The sequence below is a fragment of the Mus caroli genome, unplaced genomic scaffold, assembly GCF_978045245.1.
Source record: "Mus caroli unplaced genomic scaffold, Mus_caroli_1 scaffold_7, whole genome shotgun sequence".
Classification (NCBI taxonomy): domain Eukaryota; kingdom Metazoa; phylum Chordata; class Mammalia; order Rodentia; family Muridae; genus Mus; species Mus caroli.
This window is the reverse complement of record NW_028227262.1, coordinates 9,665,188-9,689,298: the sequence shown is the minus strand read 5'-3', so window position 1 is coordinate 9,689,298 and position 24,111 is coordinate 9,665,188. Positions and strand designations below refer to the sequence as shown.

The window sequence follows — 24,111 nt, the reverse complement described above, 5'->3', positions numbered from 1 at the left end:
CAGGAAGGCTCGCGCGCACGCACACACACACCACACAGAGCAGACACAACACACACACACACAGACCAGACACAACATACACACAAACACACACACACACACACACCACACAGAGTAGAAACAACCCACACAGACCAGACACAACACACATACACACACAGAGCAGACACAACACACACACAAACATACACAGAAATACACAATTTTAAAATGGTAATAAATTAATACATTTTTTTAAAGATGTTGATGCCTTGACTCATTTTTTTTGGACTACTCAAATATTAGATACATGATAATTATATTTTTTCAACTACTTTTAAAAATAAGTCTTGAAAAGCACCAACCAGTCAGAGTCTGTGAAAGGTTTAAATTAGTGTGAAATGAAGCAAGAGACCATCGTGATTTAGGTCATGGAGTTCTGAATTCATTGCATTCCTATTGACCAACACACACAGGTTAGAAAAATGATTGTAGTATTTAAGTTAAGAAGGAAAGAAAGAAAAAAGAGTTCCAGGCACCTCCACCTTACCCCGCTGCTGTCATTTGTTTCCCTTCAGCCAGCCTGATGACTGATTTGGGCACACACATCACACTGGCCAGGCACACAGACAGGCGAGAAGAGGATTTTATCGGAGTCTCTTGTTTCTGGCATCCATCTCAGATTTTGAAAATCCTATCGTATTTTAATTATGGTCAGTTGATTTTCACCGAAGCTTGTATTAACCAATAATTAGAGGCATTTACGTTAAAAATGATGGAAAATTCTCATAAATTATTCATTGGAAAGATAGTAATGGATTAAACACAATTAAGCTTCGGATTACTATAAGGAAGGCTCCAAGGTGTCTGGTGACTTTAAGCCATTTGCATCTTCATCAGTCTTCCCATTAAACTCCATCTAGAAGCACTCTGAATTATTTTATTTTCTTCACAAAGACTCATATAAGGCTATGGTTAGACATTGGTCCTATAGAAAAACCTCCAGCAAAGTAAGCAATACTAACTTGTGCATTATTTTAAGAAAATGGTCCAGGGCCAGAAGGATGGCTTAGTGGCTAACGGCACTTGTTGCTAAGACCACACACCTGAGTTTGATCCCTAGGACCCATGTGGGAGAAGGAGAAGACTGATTACTTCAGATTGTCCTCTGACTTCCACGTGTGTGCTATGACATGCAGGGTCACATACATACATACTACATACATGTGAAAAAATTAAAGTAAGTGCTTCTCTAATGGTAAATATTATGGTATACTATTGCATGCTCTGCAATGTCCGGTGCTATTATTCATTTTATAAACAACTTGAATGGCGGAGACGTTCCCTTATTATTTTATCTTCTTTTTTGCCAGAATGCCTTTCCATTCTCTCCCTTTTTATAAGTAACTTTTTCTAGACACTTTCACTTCCTGTGCTTAAGAACAACAGATACAGTGACATGAGAAGCCATTTGAAATGCTACATGCCATCCAGAGCAAGAAGTAACGGCAAAAAAATTAGTGTATTCAATTATTCATGCAAGTAAAATGAGATCAGCTAGAAGTCAAGATCATGAACAAAGAGTTACAAAGTAACTCATTAAATTCAACCAGGCTGCTCCATCCTGTGTTTCATTCCTGAGTTAAGGAAGCAATCATCTCACTAGCAAATTCCAAGGACATCTGAAAAAATCTTCATTCTATTCTATTAGACAAATGAGACACTTAAAAATTATTTGGGGAGGGTATACAGGGATGTGCACATGTGAGGAGTTAGACGGGGATGCACGCATGTGTGTGATGGTGTGGAGGTCAGAGGTCAACATCAAATGTTTCTCCTCCAAGCTTTGTATTTGAAATAGTTTCTTATTGAACCCTGAGCTCATCACCTAGCCACCCCGCCAGCCATCCCCCCATCTCCCAGGCTCCATCTCTTGGTGCTGAGGGCACAAGCGTCAGCGTGCCCAGCTTATTAGACAGGGTCTAGGCATTTAAACTCAGGTCCGTATACTTGCCAACAGCAGTTTACCTAATCTTCCCAGCCTCCTAAGAGTAGTTTTTAAATGATTCATCAGCTGTCACTAAAATCCTTTCTGTGCCTACTTCTATTAAATATGGGGAATATACAATATTTTTCAAGTATTATAGTGAAGCATTAGGTTTTTTATTATTTTTTTTATTTAATTGCTATTACAAGGCAGAGTCTCCTAAAGCCCAATCTAATCTCGATTTCAACATGCCCTTGCTTCTAACTCCCCAGTGCAGGAATTACAGGTATGTACCACCACACCTGACTCAGAAGCTGTGATTTTAAAACTTTGAAGTTTTGTTAGCAAGACCACGTATTTGACAAACGAGCCACAGACATGTTTGAGACGTTGATTTTATTTATGGAGAATAGTTAGTTTTATTGTGAGTCCTGCCTCTGTCTTCAACGTGGGATCTTTATGAAACATCGGTCTATTTCAAATGTAAGCATGACAATCAACATCACAAGAATAGAGGAGCAAGCTTATTTCTTTCTGATTCATCCTTCTACACCACATTAAGAGAAACAAAATGGGAGGATTTGTAGAGTAAGAGGGTATGAGAAAGTCCCACAGCATACCGTTCACTCACAGTGAGCCATTTATATGGCCATGGCTTTGCCTCTAATGCTACGATAAACACCGTGGCCAAAATCAACTTGGAAGGAGGGAATTATCCCAGTTTGCAATTGATAGCCCATCTGGGAGGGAAGCAAGGGTTTCACAGCAAAAAACAGTCTCAGAAAAAAAAGAGAGAGAGATTAAGAGAGAGAGAGAGAGAGAGAGAGAGAGAGAGAGAGAGAGAGAAAGAAAGAAAGAAAGAAAGAGAAAGAGAAAAGAAAAAAAGAAAAGAGAAAGAGAGCACATGAAGAAATATGGCTTACTGACCAACAGTACGCTCAGCTTGCTTTTTTATGTGGCCCAGGACCACCTGCCTAGGGTTAGGACTACTCACAGTGACCTGGGCCCACGCACATCCACCATTAATGGTGAGAATGTCCCCACTTGTCTACAGGCTTGATGAGCAAACCAAACAAACCGTGATGGACACACCTCTAAAAAGACAATGACTCTGGAGACCTTAGAGCAGGTTCTTGGGAGATCTGCGAAGGTGTTTGTAGCATGGAAATTATAGCTTTGTGCATGCTCTCCCCCTGAAGACCCTGCAGTGGGATAGGACACAGGCCTCAGCTGATGCATGTTTCTATGAGTCACTTTTTTGAAAAGGGGTCTGACTAAATTGCTGGCTTTGAAATCACTTGTAGCTTTGGTGTTCAGGTTTATAGGCCCAAAGCCATAAGGTATACTGTACAGCCTATGTGTGTATTAGGCTACACCATCTATTTGTGTGCAAGTCCTCCTTGTGAAGAAGTTCACACTCTACTAGGAGCTCCCAACGGTGCATCTTTCGGAAGACCCATGGTTGTCTTTGATGCTACTGACTTCTTGGCAATGTTAGGTGGAATACTGGGGGTGGAGAAACATGGCTATTTAGAGATAAAGGTAAATAGAAGCCAAATTTTAAGTAAAAGCTTCCAGCATTTCCTTTGAGAACGGAAGAATCTACTGATGAAGTTTGGTTAAGTGTATTGATTAGCTTTTCTATCGAGGTGATAAATGCTTGGCACAACACCTTGTATATGAAGGCTCGGGGTTGGATCGTAGTTCAGTTCATGGTCAGCTGGCTCCTCTGTGTCTGGGCTGTGAGGAGACAGAGTTTCCTGGTCAGGAAAGCACGGAGAATCAAAATTCATCATCAGAGGGAGAGAGAAAGATGCAACACTCACAGGCATACCCGGAAGTGATCCACTTCCTCCAGCTAGGTCGCAACCACAGAACTTTCGAGAAGCTTCCAAAGTCATACAGTCAGCTGGTGACCAAGCCTTTCATGCCTGAGCCTTATGAGAGGACACACTAGGATTTTGTGAATAGACAATAGAAAGAAGCACAAAGGAATGGAGAGCTGGGTAGAATGGGAAGGCCTTCCAGTGAAGATCTTCTGAGCGCCCACCCTCAAGATGATGATATACATAGGGAAAGGTTTCTGTTGTTGTTGTTGTTTTCCATAATTTTATGATGAATTTCAAATGCAAGCTGAGAATACATAGAATCAGAGCTAGAAGGAGCCACAAAACCTAAGTGGAGATGGCTTCATATTTACCTCCTGAGCCCTTTCTAAAAATATCAGCCAAGATTCTAAAAGAAAGGAATCATGCCACTTTATCTCAACACACTGTGCGTAAAAACAATCTCCCCATTGCTAGGGGGAAGGTCTGACCTTCTCCAGGTCTCTGTCAAGTCTTAGTGAAGGTCAAAAGACAATCAGAGTAAAAAGAAAAAAACAAAAACAAACAAAAAACCCTAAGTTGAAGAGTTAGGCCAGTAGAGGTTGTATAATGATTTTTAAAGTCAAAATTAATCTGCATGAACATAAGGGCAAAGAGCACATTGATAACTGCTTGATGGCAGGACAGCTGGTGGCGCCTTAATAAATTATTCCAGCTCCTGAAGGAAGAGGAGGTGACACCAGGACGTCCGAAGGGGAAGAATTGATGTTGATAACACAGCTACAGAGGAAGAAAAACTCGACAAGATCCAAGCAATCAACGTCTGCACTTAAAGCCGGTACCAGCCAAGGGAAGCCTACTGTACACATTTACAACGCACTCCTGGCTCAAACCGGAGCCTGTGTTCTTGCAGCATTCTGAAAACTCACGGACAGTCAAGGACCTTCTCAAGGGCACTAACTCGGAAATAGAAACTCAAAGCTTGAGGGTGGCGCTTAAGGGAGGAGGCTCCCGCACAAAAAGCTCTGCTGTTCTGTCACTTGGGTTTCTTCTTCAAGCAAAGGGGAGCCCAGACGTTTTGAGACGGGAGGTGCTGTAACCAGACCAGTTTGGGGCTGTTAAATATGCTACTGATATACAAAATGAAGGAAGGAAAGAAGTAAAAATATTTAAAAGCCATTAAAAAGGCAGGGCAAACAGCTCAGCCAATGTAGTGCTTGCTTTACATGTAAGCTTGAGAAGCTATGTTTGGTCTACTAAGCAGGCATGGTGGCACACGCCTGTGTTCCCAGCTTGCTAGCCAGCTGGCCTAACCAAGATGATGAATTACAGGATCATTTCAGATTCAGTCCCAAAAAGTACAGTGGAAAACAACAAAGAAAGACATCCAGTGTCCTACCCTTGCCTCTTCCACCTGATTGCACCTAGGCCCGCTCACCCCCTCTCCAACACACACACACATACTCATGCTCGAGTGTGTACACGAGTGTGTGTGTATGTGTGTGTGTGTGTGCATCAAAAAAGAAAAATATTTCAATGATGAATAATCTCTTTGATATATTGGAACTTAAATACTTATAATTAATAGCATGATCCAGGAAAGTTTTAACTTCCAGGCCAGTGGAGTAATACCTATGTCTTATAGTGGAAGCATTTCTTCCCTGGAAAAAGATCCTTAGTCCAACAGAACATAAGGTCTGGGGACAAGAAATAAAAAATATTTTAAAGCTACTGGTATCATGGTGAGTGGTCCCACTCCTTTTCCCCCACTTAACCTTGGGAACCATGAACATGGTGGGGAAGACACACAGTTCTATATATTTATGGGATGCTACATAGTAGGTACATAGCCTGCTGGAGATACTTACTCAACTCTACAAGACATTTTGACTGAGCTGAAGCTGTAACTGAGTCTTCAAAAGGCCATCCAACAGTTCTCCAACAGTTCTATGAATAATACACACCTCCAGCTGCTCGGGAGCATGATAAAAAGAAGGGGATTCTGTTGTTGCACTTCTATTCTATTGGAGGAAGTCCCTTCATCAGGAGTACTGTTGCATAGGAACGATGGTACTGAACACACATCCGTATCAGCCTATCATCATCCCATTATGAAGAGAACATTGCCCCTCCATAATGGAGAAGAGCCAAGGCAAACAACTTGCTACCAATTTGGTGCCATCTTTAGGATTCAATAGCCTACTTTCTTCTGGGCAGATTGCTCACACCCCCTGGGCATAGCCTGGTATTGTCTGAGGTTTTTCCTAGGCAGACACAACATACAAGTCTACTCATCCCAGACTTAGAACCCAGGCATCCCAAAGTAACGATTGCACAAACATCCAATTTGGTGCACTGGTGAGTTTTTACTGGAGTTCCTTGCAAGAGTAGGATGGCTCAAATGAAGCTGTATAGCTGAAAATCTCCACCACGTGGGTAAAGACCCATGCTAGAGCTCTCTCTGTCACCTGCAGGTAGCCGGCTCTACAGGTCCTAGACTCTTGTCCAGTAAGCTGATTGGAGTCTCCTTCCCCAGTTGTTTACTGCATTTACAACTCTGGGAAGGGACCCTCAAAAATCTTGTGTGTTCCAGCTTTCCCATACATGTGAAGTTTATATCCTGGGTCTTAGGAGCCTGGCTGCCTCCTTCCTTGACAGAATGTGGTTGTTGTGAGGAAGCTGCTAAACAACACTCAGACTGTTTAGTGATTGGAATCTGTGTTGCTGAGCCCTTAAAACTGCTCACCTCATGTATAGCCAGGTGAGGTGGTACATGCCTTTGATCCCAGCACTTGGGAGTCAGAGGTAGGTCAGTCAATGTGAGTTCAAGGTCAGCCTAATCTACAAAGCAAATCCCAAGACACACTGGGCTACACAGATAAACCCTGTCTCAAATAAATAAATAAATAAATAAATAAATAAATAAATAAATAAATCCAAGCCAAAAAAAGAAAGAAAGGAAAAGAAAAAAACTTCTCACCACATCCACCATGTTTGGTTTCTTCACTGGTCCATGGGGAATAGCAAGGGTAATCTGTATAAATGGATTGGGCCATTCCTATGTATTTTGGTTAATTATATCCTACTCTGTTGATGACACATTCTGTGATGAGAATTTGCACAGACCACAGATACATTCATGGCATTCCCCCCCCCCTCCTTGAAGAATCCTTTCCACATACCTCTTTCCCAGATTTCCCTATCAGCAATTCTGCAATCATGTTCTTTCCACGTCCCTGACTATGCATCCAAGCCATTGGCTTCAACTCACGAGCTGGTGCATAGACACATCTGGCCATTTCTTCTTCCAAGCCAAGTAAACATGCAGGTGCTCCTGCTTGAAGTTCTGCCCACTGGGAGATGTTCCCTTCAGCACTGGTCTTCAGAGCCATCCCAGAGCCAGCCTACAAGGCTGGAATTGTAAACATCCAGATGGTGCCTACCTGTTGAGGACAGCTTTATCTGTAGACCAGGACTTGTTCTTCACCTCCTTTGCTAAACAGTTATATGAAATTTGGGGGTAGAGATGAGACTCAGTGGCTGAGCACATCTTGTGCATACAGGCCTTAGGGGCAATCCACAACACCAATAAAAATTCATCAGGAACTTTCTAGCTGCAGAAGGTGAGGTCTGGATGGGCACAAAAGCCAGGGTAGCAGGAGTTGAGGACTTTGAACATTTGGGCCAATTTATATAACTTCTCAGGCCACCAAGAATGTGTAAACAGCTTTATATTTTACAGCATTAAATAGTATTTATTGAAATGTTTAATACATTGCAGTAAATAATAATAAGCCCACAATTCCTCATATTTGGTTTTTAAGCCATCATCTTTCAAGTTAAATCACAATAATATTTCTCATGTGTTCTTCACTAAAGGTCCATTTCACCAAAATCACAGTGATAGCATCTATTTATTTCCAGTCACTTTGATTTTGGAAATGGTGGACTGACTATCCAAATGGTAAATTAATAAATAAAAATACCCACAATAGACTTGAAGGAAAGGCAGAAGGAAAGGGAGGCCTTCCCAAGCAGTCTGCAGCTGCTGGCCACACCATTCCAAACAGGATCAATAGACTTAAAAATAGTCTCAGTGCACTAATTGCCATCCGAGGTGTTAAAGGCTGGAAGCTGGAGATGGAGGTGGGTCGGGCAGGAAGGCTCCCTTCAGCATTGCTGTCCAGGCAGCCCCTTCAGCAGATGCCCATTCCATCGAAGACAGTGTCTAAAAATGCATCTAATGGATTTGATGGTAACTCACATCCTACATCTATTGGAGCCATTTAAACTGTATGCCAGTTATAAGTCTGACTGTGATGTCATCACAGAAGCATTCAGATCATTAAGGGCTCCAACTCACTGTATATATTAATATATGTTAAATTTGATGTTTCAAAGATTCTTAAGTACTGTGCATACTCCCAATATACTTAATTCCTGTCCTTATTTGTGACTAACATTCATCTCTTGATGGTATCTGTCAAAAATGCAAATTAAGATTTCACTCTAAAACATAAAACTGTAATTGATGGACTTTTGAACTCTGTTCTCTCACAGAACAATTTCAGATGGGATATCTCTTTGACACTGCAGTTGGAATTATTTTTGAGCAGCCAAGTATTTCTTCTAGTTCTTCTTTTTTTCTTTTCCCTTTCTTTCCTTTTCTTTTTTATCCTTCTTTATATTTTTCTGATGAGCTAAAGACGCTTTCATAACTCCAGATCCTGCCTCTGGTCTGGCCACTTCGTACCCAGATATTTGTTTTCTTTGATAGTGACACCATTAATATGTATCACCACTTTCCGTTGCAGCATCTCCCAGATGGCTCTGTGCCCAGTGCACATGTTGAAATTTATCTTCTACCACATCCCAGTGAAGTTCGGAGGAAGAAAACAAAGTGTGTTCCAAAATGCACTAACCCAACTTACAATGAAATTGTAAGTATGCGTTATCGCCTGTCCAGGTAGTTTATATTTTTCTTACCAGTTTTTTTTTCTATTCTTCTTTTTTTTTTCCCCTTTTTTCAGCTTCACAACCAAATATGGAGAATTTTCAGTAATTGGAAGCATTGTTCCATAAAGGCATGATGTTGCCCAAAATAGTACCAGCATGCTGAACACTGTTCTAGATGCTATGGGAACTGGAAAATACAGACTATCAAAGCTCTGACAGGCCAACCTCCAGCAGGCATGGGAGGGTTGCTTTGCATACTAACACTTTCCCTGACTCTATTGTATTCTCTACCTACCGTGTTCATCTTATTTTCTTTAACCTTGTTCTAGCACATGCAAGTTTTTATCACCTAACCATTTTATCACAAACCTAAAAGCTATTAGAAAAAAAAAAACATTAATCAGAGCTACTGCATTCTGCAAATAGCTCTCCTACAAGGTTTCAAGATCCAATCTTTCCAGTCTTCTGGTTTCTCTCTAAAGCAACCTGCCTTTGTTGTCTCCTACCTCCTTCACCTCCTGACTCGAGTTTTTCCGTCTGTTTATTCTTGCTGTGTCATCTAGCAGAGGCCAACAAGAAACAAAAGCATCTTCCCATGTTATTTCAGCTGTGTGTTTGTTAGGACAGGGTCTTCCTGAGCATCCCAGGGTTCACACAAGCAGGATCCTCCTGGCTCAGCCTCGCCCTGGTGTGGTGCAGAGCAAAGTCTGTTGACTCCTATCTCAGCTTTTCTGAGCAAGCTTTCTTCCCCACATCACCAGCCCCAGCTCATTAATCAAATCACACAAGCTGCTCTCATTTCTGCTTCCCTTCACCCTTGGATGCTGTGCAGTGTAGATTCTCACCTTTCCTGGTAGGGCTTCACTCAAGTGATATCAGCAGGCTCCTAATTGCTAAATGCAACGAGCCCTCAGGCTCTCTCCCTGCTGCAGGTGCAAACTGACAACCAGACACCCTGATCCTTTGAAACCTCTGTGTGCCTAAATTCCACCTTTTCTTAATTTGTTCCCTTTTCCTATAACCTCCTTTTTGTTTTAATGCATTGCTATCCTTCCTCTTAAAATGCTATTTGCTGAAGCTCTATGGTCCACCCTGGCCTGCTTCCCCTTCAAAAAGCATCCCTCCCTAGGCAAAGGGTCTGCATGCAGAAATTCAAACAACCTCTGATTTAGAAAAAACAAAAACAAAACAAAAAAGCCAACAACAAAAAATGCAAATGCCTTAAAACTATACGAGTAGTGACTCTGACTTCCTTCTTTTGTCTGCACTCCCTAAGAATCCCTGAGAAACCCTGTGTTTCTTGAGGAATTAGGAATGAGCTGCAGAGGAGAACGCCCAAGGTGAAGCTCTCAGGCTATACCTAAACCCTGAATGTTTTATTTCCTTGACATCCTTGGGCTGAGGAGTTCTGCTTTGCTTTGCTGGACAATGAAGCATGGTGACAGAGACTCTGGATACATTCACACGTTTTCTGTCCCATCTCAGTGTAAGCTTACATCTGTATTGATTCCCCTAAGGTCCAGCTACTCGTATAACCCAGGATGATCTGGAACTCGTGTTTGTAGCCAAGGATGGCCTCGTGCCTCTGCTCTTCCTGCCTCTTCTTCAAGTGTCGGGATTATAGGTGTGCACACCACACCTGGTGTAACTCAAGGTTTTGACCTTTGACCCCTCTTCCACATTGCTGGAGCATAACATTTAAACTTCTCCCAGCCACTTGGAAGACAGGCTTGCTTCTTTGCCATCTCAAAAGATGCCGGATTAGTGTGTATGCATTGGCAGCATCACACATGTACATTTTATAGCTCAGTGGTCCAGTTAGTGTGGTTTGCATGTTCCAGGTATATGTCTATCCACTACAGTGATTACAACCCCAAAGGGAAATGACTCCCCTCTGTGTGAATATCCTCTCAGCTAGGGGTGAGGCCACCTGAAGCCCTTCCTCATCCTTGCTAGAATGTTGGCTGGCTTAATTTTGTGCAAATTCAAAATAACACCTTTAATGACACTCTCTTTCTCAGTCACATGTCCAACAACCAAGCTCTACCGTTTCTACTAGAACACCATCAGACGCCTAAATCCAGTCTTCCTTCTCCTGGTCTAATTCTGTTTGAGGTCCCTGTCTCTTAAGCCATTACACAGCTGTTATCCAACTCATGTGGAATATTTTTTGTTTGTTTGTTTTGAGATGGGGTTTCTTTATGTAACCTCAACTGACCTGGGATTGACTATGTAGATCACGCTAGATTTGAACTCACAGAGATCTATCTGCCTCTGCCTCCCAATTGCTGGAATTGTATATACATGCATATATATATACATATATGTATATGCAATATATATATGTATCTGTATATATATGTATCTGTATATATGTATATATACAGATACATATATATATATACCATCAGGACCATCTCTGTGAAATCGTTTTATTAAATCTTTTATATTTCTACCGGACTGTCACTCAGACAAATTGATTATTATTCCATTTACATGGTTTGAAGGGTCCTCATTGCCAAGTGTCAACCTACAATTTTAAATGTGGCATTAATATCCCTTAAATTTTAATGTTACATAACTAGAATTGCATACTTTATGATAATTGAAATTGCCTTTTGTCTCAGTTACTTTTTCTCATGGCTGTAACAAAATATCTAGAAAGATCAACTGAAGACAGAATTTGTTTTGGCTCACAGTTTGAGGGTGCCAGTCCATCATGGTGGGGCAGGTATGGCAGCAGAAACTCCAGAGAGATGCCCATGGCGTTGCTCACATTAGGGGGATCTTCTCACCTCAAGAAACCTAAACTCCTTCACAGGCATGTTAGATATTTGTTTCCATGGTGATTCTGAATCCCATCAAGTTGGAGACCAAGATTCACCATCAATCCTTTTTAGGCACTGCAGTGTCTTATTTATTCACCTAAAATGCTGCATATGGTCCTGATGACTCTTCAAACCCACATCCCACTCTGCCTTCTCTGCTGCTGTGACCTGGGAGTCCTGGCACCTCCTGCTTCACGCATCTTTGTAACCTTTAGACCTAGAGTAAATTTTATGACAATTAAAGGAATGTCTCTTCTCCCCAGATATCTTTAATACTTAGTGTTAGTAATATTTAAAATTGTCTTTAAATATTTCAGGAAGTTTTATAAGTGATACTATATGTGTAAAATGTATATAAATCATTAATATATATACATATATATATATATATGTGCATGCCTATAAAGGAGACTCTAAATTGGTAGAGGTATTTTGATGTCTTATTACTCGTTAAAGTGTCCATTCATAGCTAGAGATTCACAGCCAACAATGTGAAACCTGCCCTCTTTCCTTGCATACAAGCCATCCAACCTCACTATCAAGAAGCTTTGTAGAGATTCTGTATCAAAAGTTAAGAGATGGGCTGCTGAGATGGCTCAGTAGTCAGGAGCACTGGCTGCTCTTGTAGAGGACCCAGATTTGTGTCCTTGCACCCATATGGCAGCTCATAATGGTCTGAAACTCCATATGACACCCTCTTTTGTCCTCCTTAAGCAATACACACATGTGATGTATACACATACACTCAGACACACATACACATAAAATAAGTTTCTTTAAATAAATGGATTAGGTAGATGGTGCTTAAGGAACATTATCTGAGTTGGTCACATAAGTAACAGAGAGAGAGAGAGAGAGAGAGAGAGAGAGAGAGAGAGAGAGAATCTATAGCTGTTGCAATAGAAAGGAAGAAAGACGGGAAGAAATGAAAGGAAGGAAGAAAGGAAAGAAGAAAGGAAGGGAGGAATGGAGGGAGGGAGGGAGGGAGGGAGGGAGGGAGGGAGGGGGGAGGGAGGGAGGGAGGGAGAGAGGGAAGGAGGGAAGGAGGGAGGAAAGAAGGAGGGAGGGAGGGAGGAAAGAAGGAAGGAAGGAAGGGAGGGAGGGAGGGAGAGAGGAAGGAAGGAAGGAAGGGAGGAAGGAAGGAAGGAAGGAAGGAAGGAAGGGAGGGAGGGAGGGAGGGAGGGAGGGAGGGAGGGAGGGAGGAAGGAAGGAAGGAAGGAAGGAAGGAAGGAAGGAAGGGAGGGAGGGAGGGAGGGAGGAAGGAAGGGAGGGAGGGAGGAAGGGAGGAAGGGAGAGAGGGAGGAAGGAAGGAAGGAAGGGAGGGAGGGAGGGAGGAGGGAGGGAGGGAGGGAGGGAGGGAGGGAGGAAAGAAGGAGGGAGGGAGGGAGGAAAGAAGGGAGGAAGGAAGGGAGGGAGGGAGGAAGGAAAGAAGGAAGGAAGGGAGGAATGGAGGGAGGGAGGGAGGAAGGAAGGAAGGGAGGAAGGAAGGAAGGAAGGAAGGAAGGAAGGAAGGAAGGAAGGAAGGGAGGGAGGGAGGAAGGAAGGGAGGGAGGGAGGAAGGGAGGAAGGGAGAGAGGGAGGAAGGAAGGAAGGAAGGAAGGAAGGGAGGGAGGGAGGGAGGGAGGAGGGAGGGAGGGAGGGAGGGAGGGAGGGAGGAAAGAAGGAGGGAGGGAGGGAGGAAAGAAGGGAGGAAGGAAGGGAGGGAGGGAGGAAGGAAAGAAGGAAGGAAGGGAGGAATGGAGGGAGGGAGGGAGGAAGGAAGGAAGGGAGGAAGGAAGGAAGGAAGGAAGGAAGGAAGGAAGGAAGGAAGGAAGGAAAGAAGGGAGGGGGGATGGAGGAAAGGAGGGGGAGGGAGGGAGGAAAAAAGGAAGGAAGGGAGGATTGGAGGGAGGGAGAGAGGAAGGAAGGAAGGAAGGGAGGAAGGAAGGAAGGAAGGAAGGAAGGAAGGAAGGAAGGAAGGAAGGAAGGAAGGGAGGGAGGGAGGGAGGGAGGAAGGAAGGGAGGGAGGGAGGAAGGGAGGAAGGGAGAGAGGGAGGAAGGAAGGAAGGAAGGAAGGGAGGGAGGGAGGAAAGAAGGGAGGAAGGAAGGGAGGGAGGGAGGAAGGAAAGAAGGAAGGAAGGGAGGAATGGAGGGAGGGAGGGAGGAAGGAAGGAAGGGAGGAAGGAAGGAAGGAAGGAAGGAAGGAAGGAAGGAAGGAAGGAAGGAAAGAAGGGAGGGGGGATGGAGGAAAGGAGGGGGAGGGAGGGAGGAAAAAAGGAAGGAAGGGAGGATTGGAGGGAGGGAGAGAGGAAGGAAGGAAGGAAGGGAGGAAGGAAGGAAGGAAGGAAGGAAGGAAGGAAGGAAGGAAGGAAGGAAGGAAGGGAGGGAGGGAGGGAGGAAGGAAGGGAGGGAGGGAGGAAGGGAGGAAGGGAGAGAGGGAGGAAGGAAGGAAGGAAGGAAGGGAGGGAGGGAGGAAAGAAGGGAGGAAGGAAGGGAGGGAGGGAGGAAGGAAAGAAGGAAGGAAGGGAGGAATGGAGGGAGGGAGGGAGGAAGGAAGGAAGGGAGGAAGGAAGGAAGGAAGGAAGGAAGGAAGGAAGGAAGGAAGGAAGGAAAGAAGGGAGGGGGGATGGAGGAAAGGAGGGGGAGGGAGGGAGGAAAAAAGGAAGGAAGAGAGGATTGGAGGGAGGGAGAGAGGAAGGAAGGAAGGAAGGAAGGAAGGAAGGAAGGAAGGAAGGGGGAAGGGAGGGAGGGAGGAAGGAAGGAAGGAAGGAAGGAAGGAAGGAAGGAAGGAAGGAAGGAAGGAAGGGAGGGAGGGGGGAGGAAAGGAGGGAGGGAGGAAAGAAGGAAGTAAGGGAGGATTGGAGGGAGGAAGGAAGGAAGGAAGGAAGGAAGGAAGGAAGGGAGGATTGGAGGGAGGGAGGAAGAAAGGAAGGAAAGAAGGAAGGAAGGGAGGATTGGAGGGAGGGAGGAAGGAAGGAAGGAAGGAAGGAAGGAAGGAAGGAAGGAAGGAAGGAAGGAAAGAAGGAAAGAAGCAGGTTTCAGTCCCTATATGGAAATTAAGTGTTCATAATATAAAGAAACAATAAATGTCACCAGCAGTCAGTATTATTTTAATAAGTTGAAATTTAAATCATCAGAAGCTCAATGGATTATGAAATCAGCAGTAAATATGCGTACATGAAGCTTACAATTCTTGGTATGGACATAAATTTTCTGATGGCTTTAGGAATCCTAAGTCTTCCTTAATCCACGACCTAGTAATTCAAAATCCTACAATTCCCTCTCTGCCGAAGCCTTCTTGAGGAACAGACACACATTGTTCATATTTGTACACATTTTTTAAAAAAACCAACAAATAATAAAGTCCATACTTGCATAATCCCAGTCTGCATGGAGCCCAAAGCAGGACTGTGGGTATCAGAGAGGAGATTGAGACTGACTGGAGATGCGGGGTGTGGGGGCTGGAGTGGGACAGGGAAGCCAGTTGAAATCAGAGGACCATGAGACAGAAATCCAGCACAAAATTCTGAGTCTATATCAATACAGCAATGCCTATAAAAGATTGTAGAGAGATCATCCTGTGTATTGTGTGGATGCCTCACCTGTCAATTAAAAAGCCTATGGCCTATGGCTTATGCGGGAAATAGAGGTGGGACATGGGGAGGAGAAAGAATTCTGGGAGTCAAGGAGGCAGGAAGAAGAGCCCAAAAAGAGGTGAGGAGACTGGTACATGGTAACCAGCCACATGGCAAAATGTAGGTCAAAATAAATGGGTTATCATTAGTTATAATCTAGTCAGGGTAGAGCCCAGCTATGTGGCTAAGGTATTTGTAAATATAATTTGAGTCTGAGTCTTATTTCTGGGAGCACAAAGCTGGGAGGCAGAACCAGGCCTAACTTCAAGAAAACCATGTCCCATGGTAGGCACCATTTTGTTGTTGGAAAATTTAATCCCAACCCAGAGTTTCTATCCCACCTTTAACCATTTAGTTCCTGGATAAAACACACATACAATCTTTATACTTATAATAACCCTTAATCAGCACACGAGCTGGGCAGATATCTATCTCTCCTCTATTCTTTTATGTCTATTTCCCAGCCAATAATTCCATTATATGAGTTCCTGTGTTTTGTCTGGGCTGCTCTTAACTCCAATTGGCCAGCCCACATGGGCATTATTTTAGGACTCACCTAACCCATGGTGGCTTCCTCCTCCCTGTACCTTCTTTCCCCCTCATGGTTATTCCCTGATGCTGGGGAAGTCTTGGGAGTTCTAAACCCTGCCTATGTCTCTTCTGCCAAGGTATTGGCTGTCAGCATCTTTATTCACCAATCAAAAATCACTTGGGGTCTAGATCACATAGTGTCATTTGAGTCTACATGCAGACTTTCTCGTCCGTCTGTGGGGCGACCAGGTCTTGGCGGTCTGCACTTAGCATGACAATCAAAACAACAGATCAAACCTCAACAAAAGATGCACAAAATGTACACTTGACTTTGTATCTGACTTATTTTCTCTTGTCTTCAACACTGATATAGGATTGCATTTTGACAATAAGCCTCCGCTTTATTTCTGTGAGACTTTAAGGGCTCCCTAATAGGAGACCCGTTGCTTATTAAAGAGCTCAGAGCCTTATCACATGGCATCCCTGGGTATTAAACAGCTCTGTTTTTCCACCTCTGACGCATGCTCACTATGGACATTCCTCACTATGGTGGGATTCCTCGAACTGCCAAGGCCTTGCAGCATACTGTGAGGTGAGAGAGAAAGGCCTGGTTCCTATCTGTGAGTAAAGCTCTGAGTCATACAAAGGGATAAGAAGTTGCATATCAATGTCTTACCAAATTTTTCACTAAAACAATTCTCCCCTTTTTTTATTCATAGGTCCCTCTGAGGGAGGGGTAGTTCCAGGACTCTGTCCAGTGGCAGAGACTCCACCCTTCAATTGCCAAAGCTTTGGTGCAGGGCCCAGCTTGTCTATTGGACACTTCCCAGTGTGCATCTCCGTGGGGTTTCCCAGCAGTCTCTCAGAATTCTACTGGCATACAGAAATCCCATGGTGCACCTGGGTCAGGAACAGAATGTTCAGGGCATCATCTTTCAGCTTTGAGAAACAGCTGTGATTTCAGCCCTCGCACCACTGTTCTTTGTGCTCGGCTACCTCTAAAATTCTGGTTGAAAACATTGTTAAAGGATTCATAATGAAGGAAGAATTTCTCCCTTGTAACAGGATTACATTGTTATTGCATTGTTCCTTCACTGTCCTTTGCTTGGGTATTATCCAGGAAAATTCTAAAGAAAACACCAGAGCGAAAGGACACACATGGTGCATGCTTTGCCTGCCTAAAGCTCCCTTGCAAAGTTCTTCATGGGCAGTGAGGATACAAGGACTGTGCTCTAGGTCCAGCCAGCAAGCTGGATACACCTGACACTTGCTCTTCTCTCTCTCTCTCTCTCTCTCTCTCTCTCTCTCTCTATCTGTGTGTGTGTGTGTGTGTGTGTGTGTGTGTGTGTGTGTGTGTGTGTGTGTGTGTGTACGCAGATCTGTATGTGTGTATATGGAAAGCAAAGGTCATCATTAGGGCCCGACGTGGTGGCGCACACCTTTAATCCCAGCACTCGGGAGGCAGAGGCAGGAAGATTTCTGAGTTCGAGGCCAGCCTGGTCTACAAAGTGAGTTCCAGGACAGCCAGGGCTATACAGAGAAACCCTGTCTCGAAAAACCAAAAAAAAAAAAAAAACCAAAAAAAAAAAGGTCATCATTAGGTGTGTTGTTTCTCAGATTTTGTATCTTCACTAGATATTTTGTTTTGTTTTGCTTTGTTTTGTTTGAGACAGGGTCTCACACTATGTAGTATAGGCCTTGGATTCACAGAGGTCCTACAGCCTCCTGCCTCTGCCTCCTGCCTTCTGCTTCCAAGTCTTGGCATTAAAGATATGCACCACTACACCTAGCTTTTTTTCACATGGTATCAAACTCAGGACCTTGTCCTTTACTGCTGTCTCCCAAGCCTGAACTCTTCTGGTGTTCACAAGATGAGAAAGCTTACTCAGTCGGTCATGCACTACAAGTTTCAGAGGCCTGGTCCAGTGCAAGAAAGTGTTTCCCTAACACTCCGTCACCTGCAACATTGCAGCCATCTTCACAAGAGGACAGAGGGCACCAAATATTGATGTTTCAGGATTACATCTTCTCATTAAATAGCAGATGCCTATATATGTACATGATATCCAGGCCCAGAGGGTGCACAAGCTATTCAAGCTCAGAGCTAACCCATCCCAAAGCCCAAGTCCACCCGGACACTCTTCTCCTTCCAATTCTCTGTGCTCACGTGTGCTGAGCCTGCTCTCACCCCACCCTTAACATGCTTCCCACTGCCACAGACTCGCTGATCTCCTGTTTATTACTCTCCCACTGCAATCATGAAAATGTACTTTAGCCTTATTTATTAGCCCCTTGTGTCAAATAATGTCCAGTGAATGCCTATGTGTGAGTTAATAGATAGTCATTACACTCAAGGCTTTCTATTTGAGGTGCCAATTCCAAGCCCACAAATTCTGTATGTGTCAGGCTGACTGAAGATTTGCCTCACGCTTATCGGTAAAAATGTATGGATACACTATAAAGCTTAATTAAGAGAAATATTCCTTATTCTGTTTATATAAAGACATATTATGTCATTTGATGAAAACATCACAAAGAATACATCTACCTATCTTCTTCTCCAGCGTGACCCAACAACTACTTGTTGCATGGTAAAGGAGGTTTTTTTTTGGTTTTTTGGGGTTTTTTGTTTGTTTGTTTGTTTGTTTTTTAATCACTATAGATGCACAGAACAATTAAGAGCTATATAACACCAATATTTTAACTTTGGTCACTTTAAGAAAATAATCTGTATTATTCAAGAACAGGTTAAAAATCTACCAAGGAGCACAGGTTTGGAAGTCCTGATGTTTACATTTGCCACAGGAAAATAATAAGACATTTCAAAGTGACTTAAAATAATGACATTTCAAAGTGACTTAAAATAATAAGACATTTCAAAGTGACTTCCTGAGGCTTCCTACTTTCTGGGCGCTTGAGGAAATCGCTTTTGTCAGTAAGTGTATTCCTCAGCCAAATGCAAAAAAAATCCCCTATTTGTGTGTTTGATGAATATTTAAAGTTGATTTATGAGTGTTGAATATTTGGCATGAAGCTTGAATTAGCCTCTCACTAATTCTTTTTCACGGTGCTAGAGGTTAGTATTCTTATTCCCAGCATGCAAAGGCTCACAGCCGAAGACAGATCCGCGTGAATGTGAATATAAGTTATTGCTGTGTTTTGTTGAAAATCTCCCTTTTGGAATTGATCGGTGCAATTCACAGAGTTCCTGAGCCAGACCTTTCCAGGGCCCACGTCTTGAAAGTGTGTCACTTTCCTCCTCCCGTGTATCATTTTGAAAGCTCTGTCATCTGTCTTCTCTGTGGGACAGGCGAGGAATTCACTGTGGACAATGTTATAGGCAGGAAAGGGGAGGAGAAGGCAGGAGGTTGAAGGTGGCCACTGTGGAGGAAATAAGAGGGAGATCACCCTGAGGTTCTGGATGGATTTCTGGGCAGCACCAGGCATCCAGCAACCGTGAGATAACATGAGTTACAGGGAGTGAATTTGGGGCTGTTTGATGCATTCTCTAAAGTCCTTTATTATCCCCTGAACCCCACACCTGGCTTGGGATACTTTAAAAAGGCAATCCTAGAAAATCAACAGTAATTTTCTTTGTGGAGCTGAAGTAAGAGTAGCTGGATAGAGTAGACTAGATAGCATCGCAGATCATGCACCTTGATTGAATTAGCTTTTTAACTTGCTAATTATTTTTTGCCTATGGCAGAGAACCAAATGTCATTGATCAGCTTGCATTTCTTCGGTGCTGGGGGAGTAGTCATGGGCACACATGCTCGGCAAAGAGATTCCTTCAGGGGCTTCAACTACAGTCCTCACCGATGGCGTCAGAGGGAGATAAATAGATGCAGACAGTGTGCAACTGCTCAGATACCCCATCCTTACTCACAGAGGCAGCCACCCAGCTGTCTGGGCTCTTTCCTTTCAAGCTGCCTCCTATTTTGCATATACTGAGAGCCCTCCATTCTCCCTTGTAATGTGGCTGTAAATAGCAAATATGTATCACTGTGTGAAATTCCGGCTTCTAAATGTGTTCTAACACGTTTCCCTGGCAACCATGTCAACTTTCCATGCATGCCTCCCTTTCTTTCACATCTCATAACTAATATCTTCACCCATCCCCCACTGCCAATCTCTCTCACCCTCAACAGGCCTATCATTGTCATGACTGTAATGTCCAGAATATTAGAAGCCAAAGTGGAACAAGACCCACTGGGGGGAAAAATAAATCACACGAACAACCCATACATATACATGCATATGCATATTTGCATACGTACACACACACACACACAAGTCAGATCTTTGAGAAGAAAAACAAGCAATTGCATATATAAGACCAAAGAATGTCAATATTTTAGCTGTGAGTGGAAAGGCAGATTTCTTTCCCGTTTTTGATTTGTTTGTATTATATGTTTAATTGGCTAGACACATTTTCATGATTAAAAGTCATGCAGTTTTAAGTAAAAGACGTGATCACAAACTGATTCCATTCAATATGCAAGAACATATTGCCTTCCCCATTTAAGCAGCACTGGCCTGTCATTCTTCATGGACCTGCAACACAAGGATGTGGTACCCAAGCTCCTGTGACAGGTGCAAGGATGGTTAGAGGCAGACTATTGGACTCTATTCCTAGTGGATATCTGATTGAATCACTGAATTTGAAGTGGGAAATTTTAATGAAATCAGTAACCCTAAGATTCTTGAAGAAATAGTCACTGAATTCTGTTATATCAGTAGAGCCTTGGCTCTTCAGGGTTAACACTGGAAATAAAATGTTTTGACATGAACCTCTCCCCTCCAAGGTATAAGTTGTTAGCATCATTTTAAAATTTTAAATCCGTATTGAAAAGAAAGATGCATTCAAGCATATCTGATTTACGCGTTCCTTCTCTCTCCATTTTTAGGTGGTATATGATGAAGTCTTGGGGCTCCAGGGCCATGTTTTAATGCTTATCGTGAAGAGCAAAACTGTATTTGTGGGAGCAGTTAACATCCAGCTCTGCAGTGTTCCCCTCAATGAAGAAAAGTGGTACCCACTAGGAAACAGTATCATCTGACTAACGCCACGAGCATGTGCATTATTGATTAAGTACTTGTATGTTTTCAGCTTCTACTTGCCTCTGTCACATATGCAAGGCATCTTTCTTCTGGGAGAGAGCTTCGAGCAGTAGTTCTCAGCCTTCCTAATGCTGTGGTCCTTTAATACAGCTCTTGGTGGTTGTAGTGACCCAAACCATAAAATTATTTTAGTTGCTACTTCATAATTGTAATTTTGATACTGTTGTGAATTGCAATGTAATTATCTGATATACAGGATCTCTACTATGTGACCCATGTGATAAAAGGGTCATTTGACTCCCCCCAAAGGGTTGTGACCTATGGGTTGAGAACCATAGAATGTGAAGGTCACAAAAGAACCAGATCAAAATTAGCCTTTTGTAGCTATTTCTTCCCTACCTTGTCCTTATTTTCTTATCGTATTTTCTCCTTGGAATATTCATCATGTAAAATTCCATATGCAAAGTAATCAAAGAGTGATTATTTTTAATATGCATTTTGAAAGCAACGTAAGTTCACATTTTGTCTTAATTGCCTATTGAGGTCAAAAATTATATTTTCAAGGTGTTTCTCTAAAGCTGGGAGAAGCTCATGAATGAATCTAAAGGCTAAGAATACCTGCAATATATTCCAAGCTTAAATATGTGTACAAACCACATGTCTAGTAACGAGTGGGTTTACTGAGAGAACTGGTGATCTCCAACCATGAGCTATAATTTTTCTATCAAAAAAAAAAAAAGGCCTAAGATTTTCTATTACATAGGTTTTTTTTTTTCTTTAAGAATTTCATGCCTGTATATAATGCCTTTCATTACTCTAGTTTCTCTGTTTTTGTTGCCCCCACACTCATCAACAACTGTTCTTCTCAAAAAAATCCTGTATTCCTATAGGAAATTTTGTTTTTAAGATGGGAATCTTACTATATATCCTAGCTGACCTAGAACTTACTATGTAGACCAAGCTGGGCCCAAACTCACAGTGGTCCTCCTGCCTCTGTTTCCCTACTACTGGGATTCCTGGTCTGTAATCTTTAAATTCAGTTCTTAGAATTTAATGACAATCCATTGTCATTGTGTCTCCCAGCCTCCAATGTGCTCACACCTTAAGTCTTATTAATCCCCAAACTCAGAATGTCAGACTTTCAAGTTCACTGTTTCTCTTTTTCACTTGTTAAATGCTATCATTGCACTTGAACCCACCCCCTGTTCTCACCATGAACTGAGTAGATGGTCTTACAGAGTGTTACCTGCATAGTAGACAAACCCAGAGTAGTGAACCTTCAAGAACTGGTGTGCTTTAAAAATAAAACATCTACCATGTAAATTGTTGTTGGTTTTGTTTCTCTAATCTTGATTTGCTTCATTTTTAAAGAGGAATTCATATTGCTTTGTTTGGCCGGTTATATAATCATATAAACACATGAAAGCCTGTGTATTTAGTCACTGACTCCATCCCAGAAAGCCATCAACATTGTGAGCTTTTCTGTCCTGTTCATTCTTACACTTCCTTGTCTTGTCTTATAGACAATGGTGACATAACATCTCCTTACAGTGTCCCTATCTTGGCTTATAGTGACACACTGTCTCTTCAGCTGAAACCTCAGCTTCTTTGCTCCTGACCCACATTCTCCCTGGCAACTTTGTTTCCTGCTTGGAATCTCTCAAAGGAAACATCAACAGTCCTCCACTGTTGCTGGACCTGCTGCATCAGTAGCTTCTGTGGTTCATCTACTTAACAGAGAGGAGTGATGGGTGCTTCTCCCAACCAGTCCCCAGCTGTGCATTGAACATGGTCCTTTACCCTCATCACTCAAACACTTTGTTCTTCTTCATGACAAAACTTTTTCAAGTGCTTTTCTCTACCTTCAACAGTGTCTGTCTTCCAAAGTTCTCCCATGCCCATCAGGGCAGCTGTTTGTCCCACCACTTCAATAAAAACATCCATGTAGCTAATTAAACCCAGCTGTCTGTTTCCCTCTCCAGTTTGATCTCTCCATCTGTACCTATATCCTCAGTAACTCTGTCATACACATACTTTCTTCCAGACACATCCTCCATGATTTTCTTTTATGATCTTGACACATTGTTCTCATTCTCCAGTTCATGAGCCTCCTGACTCCGCCCCACTCTAGTGCTGCAGTGGCCCAAGCTCCCTTCATCCCTGGTAATGATCTTTCATATACTCAAAGCTTTAATGTCATCTGGATGCTACTGGTCCTCAGCTTTATATCTCCACCCTGCAACCCCTCCCAAATCCCAGCAGTAATACCCAATCGCTTGTTTAGCATCCCTAGAGAATCTAATAAAGACTTCAAATTCGGTAACACACACACACACACACACACACATGAGTGCTGCCCAATTGAGAAAACCCATTAGACCTGCTTTCAAACTACATCCCAAGTCCAGTCACTTAACAACCTTTCCTATCATCATCTTTATCTTCGGTGACCACAGATGCCTTCTAAGAAGCCTCATGGTTTCTGAATCCCAGCCTCCTTCCATTCCTTTTCCAGCACCATGGCCTCTGAGATGATGGCATCCTTCTGCTCTAAACTCTACAGGAGCCTCTAATTTCATAGCAAAAGCCCTAGCCTTTAAAATAGCCTGAAAGGCCCTATTGCTGACTTCTCAACAGCTCTCTGTCTTTCTGATGTTGATGCTCCTTGTGTCCCTCTATCCTCAGAGCTCCAGCCGTGACCTCCTTTCTGTCCGCTGGAAACTCCAGGCATGTTTCATCCTTGAAGTCTTTGATCAGCCAACCCCTTCTCCAAAAAAAGGTTCTTTGGGTCCCTCTGTCCACTTTTCTGACTCCCACACATCCTTCAGATCTTGAGCAAATGTCTCTGTCTCTGTCAAACCCATCCCATGACACCACGGTGACATGGCAAACTGCTGTCCTCAGACACACACCAGATCCTTCCTACCCTACCTTTTCTCTTATATGTTTGTCATCTCTAGATGTGTGCGCATTCACATTTTATTTTACATGTTATTGATATTTGCTTCTCCAAGCAAGTAATAAGCCCTAAGCCTTTTTCTCATTGACACTACATCCTCAGACAAAGCAAAGGGGAGCTCTTCCCCATGACCTCACTATGAAGAACTCGATTTCCCCTAGAAGTGACTATGATCCATACCCAGAGCCCTTGCCAGACTAGCCATGGTACAAAGACCAGCTAATTTCTTCTCTAGGCCTTGAAGACTTCCTGTCTAGATCTATTCATCTCAAGTCTGACTGTACCATCAATGAGATGACAGGGCCCAGGGATGACCAAGGGGAGGCAAGATGTGACTTGACTTTGCCTGTTGAGTGACTATTAGATCACA

General features: G+C 43.0%; 1 protein-coding gene across 4 annotated transcripts in view; it reads left to right on the top strand.

Annotated features, from left to right (window-relative positions):
* Pik3c2g (phosphatidylinositol-4-phosphate 3-kinase catalytic subunit type 2 gamma) overlaps positions 1-22,105 on the top strand; it is a 349,836-nt gene extending 327,731 nt beyond the window's left edge. For all 4 annotated transcript variants that reach the window (XM_029478871.1, XM_021164809.2, XM_029478872.1 and 1 more), the window contains 2 exons: positions 8,607-8,732; positions 20,629-22,105. In XM_029478871.1, coding sequence (XP_029334731.1) covers positions 8,607-8,732; positions 20,629-20,781 — 279 coding nt within the window. In that variant the 3' untranslated portion in view covers positions 20,782-22,105. The remainder of the gene's footprint in view (positions 1-8,606; positions 8,733-20,628) is intronic.
* Positions 22,106-24,111: the final 2,006 nt, after the last annotated feature.